An 11327-nucleotide genomic window follows, 5' to 3' on the forward strand; every position below is an offset into this window, starting at 1 on the left:
TACTTCATAACTGTAATTTTGCTACTGTTATGAATCGTAATGTAAATATCTGATATGCTATATGTGTTTTCTGATGGTCGCGACCCACAGGTTGAGAACCGCTGCATAAGAGGCTTAGTTTTAGAATTGTTGTAATACTATTTTCCTTTATTATCTATGTATTTTAAATGTTTGTGTAGGTGAGCGAAAAGTAAACTATTGCTGAAGCTGAGGAATGACTTGACACTTGTGAAAAGAGATGTTTTCTGATATTAGTTAAATTTTATCCAGTTATTCTGCTCAAATCTGTTTTTCACATACATATCTAACTAAAAAAAGGAACAAAATAGAAGCTTTAAAAATTGCTATATGCTACAAAGAAACATTTTATGTTTTTCTTCCCTAAGTGTCTGACTATGATTTCGAGTCCATCTATGTGGCAACCACGTGGGCAGTAGAGGGAGGGAGGAGGCTATAGAGGGGATAAATGATAATGGAAAAAAAAAAAAGAACCATTATGACACACACACACATTTAATCTGAGCTTAAAGGATACCTCTTCAGTGGGGCTTTGCTTAACCAATCAATCTAAAAAAAACACACAAAAAACAACACACCTTGAAACTGTTGATTATACCACTGATTTTGGATTGTCTGCCTAGCATTTGTCATACTTGGTTAATTTTCTGTGGTTGTTTTGTTCTTAGCATAACCGCACTCCCCCACCTCCCTCCCCACCCCTGGCCTAGAGTGTAAGCTCCATGGACAACAGTAAATAAAAAAGAATCAACAAAGGTTGAATGAATGAAAAAAAAAAAAGTCCATTTAGGAGGCCATATCCCAATCAAGAGTGATATATCAGGGAGGAGAGCTATGCAAAGACCTTTCACAAAGACCACTTAAGAATGATACCAAGATACTTGGTTTTATTATATATATATTTTGAAGTATGTGAAGACATGGTATTTTTTTTTTGCTTCAGATATTTTGTTAAATTTGTCCAATTTAGTCATCCAACTGACAAAGCAAAGCAACCCCACGCTTGATCCAGTGTTGAACGGGTTGGTCCGTTTTTAACAACATTGCAATGACAAAGTTAGTAGAATGTCCTGTCGTGGAAAGAGTTCCTTTACGTTCACTTGTCTTGTAGAGGGGACAGACATAGGCATTCGACTTCTCAATCTGAGCCTTTTGATCTTGAAAAAAAATAAAAGAAATATATTCATTTCATAAAGAGAAAAAGACCCAATGGTACTAAAAGAACAACTATCTTGTAATAAAATGGCAAGTGCTAAATTTAAGATTATGGTTATGATATTTGAACATTTGAAAGTTGATGCTACTTTTTAAAGTTTTTATAGTAATTATAGTTGAGAAATAAGGAAGTGATTTCATAAGGTTCATGATTCTAGGTCTGGAGGACAGGAATTGATTTTAAGGTCTGGATCACTTACAGGCAAGAAAACACTCAAGAGGACTTGGGAGAGAAGGAGTAAGGGAGGAAGGAATAAAATACAGCATAGGTAATGGGGGAGATGCAAAAAGAGAAACAGTTGCTTAGAGCTCTAATACAAGAAACCCATAAATTAGAAGTTGAAGTTACTATTTGTTTTCAGCAGGTTATTACTAAGACAAATATACCAATTCTTAGCTACTCACAAAAGGAAGTTCACATTTCTCAGAGTTGAACTAGAACTGCATTAATAATGGAAATACTTGATGGTCTGGGTAGTGATTATGGGTGATTTATAAATGTTTTCATTAATAGTTATTTGAGAATAAAAAAATACAGAAAAAATAGAAAACAAAAGAATGAACCTCATTTGTTTAGACTTGTGGAAAAATGATGATAGCAAAGGAGGGAAGGAGCAAGTTACTTTTCCAAGGGGACAAAACTAGGCTGCACCCATGTGGCTTGCAGTGTCTTAACCTTGGGGCACCTGACAGCTCCTAGGCCTAGTAGATTTTATAGCCAGAAAACTCTAGTTGTTAGCTGGAGACTGTGCCAAGCCTATTTGTGTCTCAGAGAGGTGTGCAAAGAAAAGCACCTGAGAATCAAAATATTGATGGGAAGCTCTAGACTCTGAAAAGTAGAAGTGTGGGGGAAGGACAAAGAAAATGTTACATCCCATGGGATAAGAGCAAAAAAGAGGAAGAATGATATTCCTAAAATAATACAAATGCAACACACAAACGGAGGAACTTTTATTGTAATTGGACAAAACTCTAATAGGCTTGAGCAAAGACTTATTTGGGGGAGCAGTTAAAAATATCTACCATTATTCTCCCTAAAGCTCTAAGAAGTTTTGTTAGAAGTATATTTACTTGGTTTTATCCATATGATAGGCATCAGGTCAAACAGAAGTTTGGGATATTGTTCGGCAAGTAATCCACTGTGAAGAGAAATTGAGAGACATTTATTAGACATAAGATGAAATTTGCTTCTCAGAAACTGCTACTTTGATAGTGGCTTTTAGTATAAGAGAGAACCAAAGATATGCAGGAAAAGAAATGTAAAAAAAAAACAAAAAGAAATAACAACAACAAAATAAATCCAAGGAAGAGGCAATGAAAAATTGAGAGAACCAAAAGAAAACTGTGCAAAGGTGATATGTACAAACAGTGGACAAATATTAATTCCTGCTATTTTTAAAGTGCTGTCCATGAGGCAGACAGTGGCCTATAACATTTCACCCTCTCAATGATCTTGTCCCCAATCCTAATCTGATTTCACAGGTAGAGTGGCGGCTCAGAAAGTGTGAGTACTTTTCTCATAGCAACACAGCTCTGAAATGCCAGTGTCAGGATTCAAATATAGATCTGCCTATCTAGAAAATGTGGCTTCTTTTTCCTATGCTACATTGTTTGTTTGTTTGCTTATTAGTTTGAAAGAAGAAAGGAAGAAAAAGATGAATACATATATAAAGAAAAGTTAAGAGCCCTAACCGGTTTGGCTCAGTGGATAGAGCATTGGCCTGCGGACTCAAGGGTCCCAGGTTCGATTCCTGTCAAGGGCATGTACCTTGGTTGCAGGCACATCCCCAGTAGGGGGTGTGCAGGAGGCAGCTGATCGATGTTTCTCTCTCATCGATGTTTCTAACTCTCTATCCCTTTCCCTTCCTCTCTGTAAAAAAATCAATAAAATATATTAAAAAAAAAAGTTAAGAGAAATTTCATCACCCAGTAGAGTGATGAAAAAGAAGAGAGAAACAATCAAATGAACTATGTGCATCCAAGTCTTCTCATAGCCCTGTCTTAGAATGATCTCTGTAGAACCACCTTCTTGGTCCTTAAGCGATTTTCTCTGCTTTGGCCTTTAATGTTCCCTTGAGAGCCAAGTCTAACTCTGACTCTGGAAATAGAGGATTATGTTTATTAGTGAATTTCCAGGGGAAATATGTTCTTTCTTCCTCTCTTACCTTATATATTTCAAACAAGAATAGCATTGCTGCCCTAGCCAGTTTGAGCATCAGCCTGGGGACTGATGGATCCTGGGTTCGATTCTGGTCAAGGGCACATGCCTGGGTTGTGGGTTCAATCCCCAATCGGGGGCGTGCAGGAGGCAGCCAATCAATGATTCTCTCTCATCATTGATGTTTCTATTTCTCTCTCCCTCTCCCTTTCTCTCTGAAATCAATAAAAGTATCCTATATAATAAAGATGTAATATGCAAATGGTCATTATGCCGTGAAGCGTAACGACTGACCGTGTAACGACCGGATCACGGATCAGCAGGAGGATGGGGCAGTGAGCTACAAGCTGGTGGCGGAGAGCTACAGGAGGGGGCAGGTCAGAAGCTATGAGGGGGAGTAGGGGTGGGAGGGGGGCGGGGGAGCAACAGGAGAACGGCAGTGAGCTACTGGTGAGCTACTGGTGCACAGATTTGTGCACAGGGCTACTAGTATATACATGAAAAAAGAATAGCATTGCTTAGTTTCCCAAGCTGGAAATTCAGCACTTATTTTAAATATTTATTTATTATGTCATCAAAATACAAGAAAAAGTTTTCCATTAACCAGTAGAAATAATACCTTTAATATAACTGTAAATTGTTTAAAAGTGAGGTGCTCCTACACTTTATAAAATGGAAGGTAACTGTTATAAAACAGAAGAAGTAGGAAAATGATGTCCATTAACTTAGACCACTGAAATATTAACTAAACACTATTCAAGATCTAAAAACCACTCATCACTTGCCCCAGCCTGAGTAATGATTTATGGCAAGAATTCTAATATTATTTATTACTTGACATATTCCCTAGAAGAGGCATTTTGGTTGGGGTGGGGGGTGCGTGTCAGGGAGGAAGGCAGCAGCCAGCTTATCTGACTGAAGATTCAGCTACAATTGAGGAGGTCTTTGCTTTGAAACTATGGACCTTGGTCTGTCCCAGCGTGCTCCATCGAGATATAATCCATGGATGTAAACTCCATCTTCTGGTGATGTCTCAGATTTATCATAAGGAATAACCTAAAGGGAGAGGCACACACTGGTAATGATCTCCTCTCCAGATAACTTTAGTCTCATAAAGAAAACATTGGCTAAATCTTCAGAATACATTCAGGGAAACTCTGTTATATTAGAGCTCCTTAAACTATATAATTTTCAGTAAAGTGTAAATGTAAAAATGTATAATACAGTTCTTTATGAAGCATTTTATCAAGTTTTACTGTACCTCATATTAATTTTTGCTAAAATAGAAAAGCAGCATTGGCTTTTTTAAAAGAGAATTTTTAAGAATGTATTTGAGCTCAAACTGACAACATATGCCGAGGAGCAAGATCTCAAATGCTCCTGGATTATTCAAATTGAATATTGAGATATATAAAATTTCTATTATATTATAGAGATAGCAAGACAAATATTATATACTTTCTTCATGAAATTCAAAGAATGAAAAAAGTCAAATTGCATATAATGGGCTATAAAAATATGAATTCTGCATATCCTCTTTGCTTAACTACATGACTTTGATGTAATGCTATACTGTGCAGTTTAAGAAGTTACTGTACCTCAAATTCATATCCTAGTAAATCAATAGGGATGGTATATTTTCTGGCATAATTCTGCATAGCTCCAGTTAAAAAGGCTTGGGTGAAAAAGAAACCAGAGAGCCAAAATACACAAGGTTTTCCTGAATCATACCAGTCCTGTAAAGAAAAAACAAAATGTATTATGTTTATTTTTTCAGCTTACACAAGTGTCACCTGACATAATTCCTGATTCTGGTTTTTGTGTGTATTGCCTACAATTTCCATTACAGGACTCTCTTCCTGACACCAAGCACACTACCTATCTTGGCCCTCCTACCTCTTTTCCCTTCTAGTTACTCTTCTTGCAAAATTCTAACTCATTTTAACATTAACCTGAATAAAACAAAGTTTGAAAAATTAAGATTTTCTTCAAAAAGCCAAATATAAATTATTTAGGGGCTTATTTATTACTTAATCCCACTCAAAAGCAACCATCTTCAGAAACATTGTCTAACTCTTGCCCTCATGTGTTGACTCCAGTTCCTTAACCTTCTTAAACTCTCTGCCTCCATGCCCATTGCCCTCCCTCCAGGTTAGATATTCATGGTCTTCTTTCTCTATCAGTGTGTACTTTTTCTTGCTGCTTTTCTCTCTTCCTGCTCAATATTTCTATAACAATGCTGGCAGAGGGTACCGGGCCATGCATGGTTTGGATCAGGTTTAACATCTTGCATCATTTTTCAGTGACCTACTGCTATGCCACCACATTAAAGTCTAAATACACTGTAGTGTAAACACCTTAGTCTTCTGTTCAAGACACTTCACAATCTGGCCCCAACTTGTATTTCAGCTCTATCCTTTTTAATTCCCTTCAAACATCTTACGTTCTAACCAGAATGCACCATTTGCAGGTCTCTTCTTCGCACTGGGTGGACATCTGTTGTTTTTTTCTACTTATCTTAAAGTGAAAATACTCTTAAGTCCCTCTGGTGGATGAACCCTCCTATACTCTCACTCTAGGTTCTTCTGGCAGTGGTATTACACCTTTTGGAAGGCAAGGGATTCATTGCCTAGCCAATCATACCTCCAGTCATAAGGATTGATTCAGTTATGGACATGTGACCCAACCAAAGCCAGAGATGCTGAGATTCTTGCTGGGACTTTTGGAGAAAAGACTCATTCTCAACTCTCTATAAAGTTGCGAGGCTAGAGTTGCTGTTGCTATCATGCTACCATCAGAGGAGAATCTGAGAATACAGTTACCCCACAGAGACTGGAGCCAAGAGATGAAGTGCAAGAAACCAAGACTAGGTGACCATGTTTGTACCCCCAACTCACACCCTGCCTGGAGCCACTTTACCACCTGATTTTTCAATTACACAAAGAAACAAATTATGTTTTAGCTTATGTCAAAATTTTATAACAGAATCCATCTAAATTACATCATGCCACAGCTATCTCTCTTAAGTCCTCCTCCTTTTTTTGTAGTGTCCAACTCATTTATCCTTTAGACCAGTGGTTCTCAACCTTCCTAATGCCGTAACTCTTTAATACAGTTCCTCATGTTGTGGTGACCCCCAATTTCATTGTTACAAATTGAACATAATTAAAGCATAGTGATTAATCACAAAAACAATATGTAATTATATATGTGTTTTCCGATGGTCTTAGGCGACCCCTGTGAAAGGGTCGTTTGACCCCCAAAGGGGTCGAGACCCACAGGTTGATAACCGCTGCTTTAGACCCAGTTCCAATGCTACCTCATCCAATAAACAAGCTGCTTTCCTGAGCTAAAAGAACTCTCTTCTCTCTTTGAGTTCCCAAAGCACTTTAGTCTTTTGTGACAGATCCCTTACTATACTGTATTAGTTTTTTTCATAGATATATACACTATCTCCCTATAGGCTACTGGCAACTTGGAGGCGATTTGGCAACTTTGTCCAACAACAAGGTGCTTTGGACAAAGTGGAGTCTCAATTTACATTTGTTGACTGAACAGATGAATTAATAAAATGCACTTTGTTTCTGAGTGAGCAGCACGCTATGGGAAGAAGCCAACTTTGCTTCCTGGGAGGAAGAGAACAAACCCCTGCTAGAGATATTAGGACAGTACAAGCTATCAGATCAAGAGGTAGAGAAAGAGATCGAGTTCCATGAGGGCACAAGCTAGGCAGAACCAGCACTTCACACAAGGAAGCTGTAAGAACCCAGAAGGCAAGTGCTTAGAAAATTCCATTGCTCATTCCATAGCTTCATTTAGTCAAGAATGTCATGAGTGTCTGGGTCAGCTACTTATATACAAGCTACAATTAACTGAGTGCTTTGTACACACCAGGCACTGTGCTGAGAACTTGACATGCATTACCTCATTTAGTTCACAAAATAACTCAATGAGTTAGGTATTTTCCTCTCATTTTACAGGTGAGGAAATTGGGTTCAGAAAGATGAGTATCTTGCTCAATTCCACAGATACTGTCAGATCCTGGATTTAATCTGAAATGATAGCCAGTGTGCAAAAAAGCTTTTTTTTTTTTTTTTAAAGAAGGTACAGGAAGGAGAAGGGGAAGATAAATAGAGTCAATAGAGTCAATGGTGGGAGAGAAATGAGAGAAAAAAAGGACAGGAAACTCCAGATGACTCATTTGCTTAATTTGTTAACTCTAAGAATGATTAAGAGGTGAAGTCAAGAGTCCAGGAGAAAGAAAGATATGGTAAAAATGTGCAGCTTCTGTAAGGGTAAGGGAACAATGAGGGAAGGAGATCCATTCAGGGGAAGATTTGTGGAAAAGGGTGATGAAGTGCTCAATAATGAGACCTTTCTTACTCATTCAAATGGGATGATTTCAAGTGGAAATGCAAATTTCAGAATGTAAAGAGTTTGATGTGAACTTATATTAACAACAACAAATTGAATTTATCCTGGAGACTGTCCCAGCTGGCGCCATGCCAGGACCCTCGGGGCCTAAGCTGAAGACTCATCAGGCCCTTGGGGACTAAGCTGAAGACTCATCAGGCCCTTCAGGAACAAAGCAGTATATATTGAAATGCAAGCAGTTCCAATAAAAGTTCTAGAAAAGTTTGGGAAATAAATTAGGGTATAAAAAAAGCAAAAGTGTGGCAAGGGGAGGATGGAATTAACTATGTCAGATGCTTTTGATAAGGGACAGAAAGAGACTGGTACATATAGGAAGAAGTCAAAGACATATTGTAGACATGCCTAGGAATCACCCAGGGGTACACATGCTCACTTATCAAATTAGCAAAGATAAAAATGAACACTAGAGAACCAAGATGGCAGCATAAGGTATAAACCTGTACGTGCTGCCCCCCACAACCACATTAAAACTACAACTAAAAGACAAAACAGCTATCATCCAGAACCACGGGAAAGCTGGCTGAGTGGAAGTTCTACAACTAGAAGGAAAGAAAAAAGCGCATTGAGACTGCTGGGTAGAAGGTGCAGAGGCGCCAAGAGCAGAGAAGTGTCAACCGAGAGGTCCGAGCAAGATGGCGGCATAGGTAAACACCGGAGACTGCTGCCGCAAACAACCACTTCAAAAATACAACTAAAAGACGGAACGGACATCACCCAGAACCACAGGAAGGCTGGCTGAGGAGAGACTCTTCAACTAGAAGGAAAGACAACAGCATACCGAGGCTCAGAGGAGGCGCAGTGTGGAAAATACTCAGGTGCGGAGGTGCGTGCGCAAAGCGGGCTGGTGGCTGAGGGCTCGGGTGTCGTTTTCAATCAGGAGGGAGTCTCAGACTCTGAGCTCCAGATCCGGGCGAGTCTCTAGGGACTCAGACTCAAATGGGAGAAGCGGGATTGTCTGGCAACAGTTGGAACGTGAGGGCAGCTTTCTCTCTGAGGTTTGCAGGGTTTGCTGGGATTCTGAGAAGCAGAGCTTCTGGGAACGGGACTGAGAGCAGCCATACCCGCTCCCTCCGTCCGCCCTGTTGATCCCGCCCCGCCCAAGCCCTGCGCAGAGCCATTTGCCGGATCACCTCAGGCAAAGGCTAGATTAGCGCCTCTCCAGAGGACAGAAGTTTTCCCACTGCAGCAGACACAGCTGATTCTCACAGCCAGTCGGCCTGGGGGTCAAATCCCTCTAGTATTAACTACAATAATCAAGGCTTAACTAGAACAAGACTTCCTACAAAGACCGCAAGGGGGTGCACCAAGAAAGCATAAAAAATGTGGAGACAAAAAAACATGACAGAAATGGAGGATATAGAGCTAAAAATCGCAATTTTGAGGGCTTGCAATAATGGGCTAGAAGCTGCCAATAAACTTGAGGAGAGGCTCACGAAAACTAATGAGGCCCTCGATGCTATGATAAAGAACCAACTAGAAATTAAGCATGCACGGACTGAAATAAAGAATATTATACAGACACCCAATAGCAGACCAGAGGAGCGCAAGAATCAAGTCAAAGATTTGAAATGCGAAGAAGCAAAAAACACCCAACCGGAAAAGCAAAATGAAAAAAGAATCCGAAAATACGAAGATAGTGTAAGGAGCCTCTGGGACAGCTTCAAGCGTACAAACATCAGAATCATAGGGGTGCCAGAAGATGAGAGACAGCAAGATATTGAAAACCTATTTGAAGAAATAATGGCAGAAAACTTCCCCCACCTGGTGAAAGAAATGGACTTACAGGTCCAAGAAGCGCAGAGAACCCCAAACAAAAGGAATCCAAAGAGGACCACACCAAGACACATCATAATTAAAATGCCAAGAGCAAAAGACAAAGAGAGAATCTTAAAAGCAGCAAGAGAAAGAGACTCAATTACCTACAAGGGAATACCCATACGACTGTCAGCTGATTTCTCAACAGAAACTTGGCAGGCCAGAAGGGAATGGCAAGAAATATTCAAAGTGCTGAATACCAAGAACCTACAACCAAGATTACTTTATCCAGCAAAGCTGTCATTCAGAATTGAAGGTCAGATAAAGAGCTTCACAGATAAGGAAAAGCTAAAGGAGTTCATCACCACTAAACCAGTATTATACGAAATGCTGAATGGTATCCTTTAAGAAGAGGAAGAAGAAAAAGGTAAAGATACAAATTGTGAACAACAAATATGCATCTATCAAGTGAATCTAAGAATCAAGTGAATAAATAATCTGATGTACAGAATGAACTAGTGATTATAATGAATCAGGGACATAGAAAAGGAATGGACTGACTATTCTTGGGGGGGAAAGGGAAATGGGAGATTCGGGAAGAGACTGGACAAAAATTGTGCACCTATGGATGAGGACAGTGGGTGGGGAGTGAGGGCGGAGGGTGGGGCGGGAACTGGGAGGAGGGGAGTTATGGGGGGGGAAAAAAAAGAGGAACAAATGTAATCTGAACAATAAAGATTTAATAAAAAGAAAAAAAAATGAACAGTAATTACTGAGAAATAGGCACTCATTCACTACTGATGGAGCTATGGTTCAATAAATTTTCTGGAGGATAAATAGGTAATGTATATCAAAAGCCCTAAAAATATCCAAATGGAATCAATTAAAACATTAAAAGAATAAGGTACCACTGACCAAGAGGGATTTTTCTAGAAACACAAGAATGGTTTTACATTTGGAAATGTAGTGATATAATTCAATGCAATAATGAGCTAAAGAAGATGAAAAATGATCACCAGCAAAAAATGCTGAGAAAGCATTTGATAAAATCCAACAGTTTCTGATTTTACAAAAGAACAGTCCACATTTATTGAATGCTTATCACATACTGTAGACTGTTACCCTATGAGATAAAAATGCCCATTTTTATGGATAAAGAAACTGAGGCTAGGAAGTGGCAACTCTTCTAGAGCTTAAACACTTAAAACCACTATTCTGTACTGTTTTGTTAAATATTAATCTACATAAAATGCTCCTATAAATTAAAAATTGCTAAGTAGTCCAAAAGAAAAATGGCCTAGGAGATGAACAGGCAATGCACAGAAAAATACAAATGGCAAGCACACATACCAAAAGAAGCACATGCTCACTAATAAATAATCAAAGAAATGTAAATTAACACAACAAGATTGACAAAAATTGAAAAGTGATGTCTGAAAAAGTCTGTCCCTCTAATCTTTACAAGCACTGGATATTTTATGATTAGCTTCTACAGTGAAACAAATAAAGCTTTTATATAATAAAAAGGCAACTGAACACTGAAAGGTCATATAACTGTGTAAATTTACAAAAAGTATTTTTGGGTCTTTCCCCACCTGGTACCTCTACATAAATATCAACCATAAGATGGGCGTGAGCTGAGGAGTTAGTGAGGAAAAATAGCGCCTTGCCCTATGCTTGCTTTCCTGCCCTGAGCATCCTTTTATGTGTGTATTTGGGGCGGGAGTTGGCCAGAAGGGCATGCTGA

The 11327-nt window shown here is 39.0% G+C and overlaps 1 protein-coding gene across 1 annotated transcript in view; it reads right to left on the reverse strand.

The window, feature by feature from the left end:
- Positions 1-937: 937 nt before the first annotated feature.
- The window catches only part of DNAH12 (dynein, axonemal, heavy chain 12), a 260675-nt gene continuing 250285 nt past the window's right edge, over positions 938-11327 (reverse strand). Inside the window, exons 77-80 of the mRNA XM_014541350.1 lie at positions 4990-5127; positions 4356-4447; positions 2305-2372; positions 938-1175 (exon numbers count right to left, since the gene is read on the reverse strand). Coding sequence (XP_014396836.1) covers positions 985-1175; positions 2305-2372; positions 4356-4447; positions 4990-5127 — 489 coding nt within the window. The 3' untranslated portion in view covers positions 938-984. The remainder of the gene's footprint in view (positions 1176-2304; positions 2373-4355; positions 4448-4989; positions 5128-11327) is intronic.

This window comes from Myotis brandtii, unplaced genomic scaffold, assembly GCF_000412655.1.
Source record: "Myotis brandtii unplaced genomic scaffold, ASM41265v1 scaffold268, whole genome shotgun sequence".
In the NCBI taxonomy this organism is placed as follows: Eukaryota; Metazoa; Chordata; class Mammalia; order Chiroptera; family Vespertilionidae; genus Myotis; species Myotis brandtii.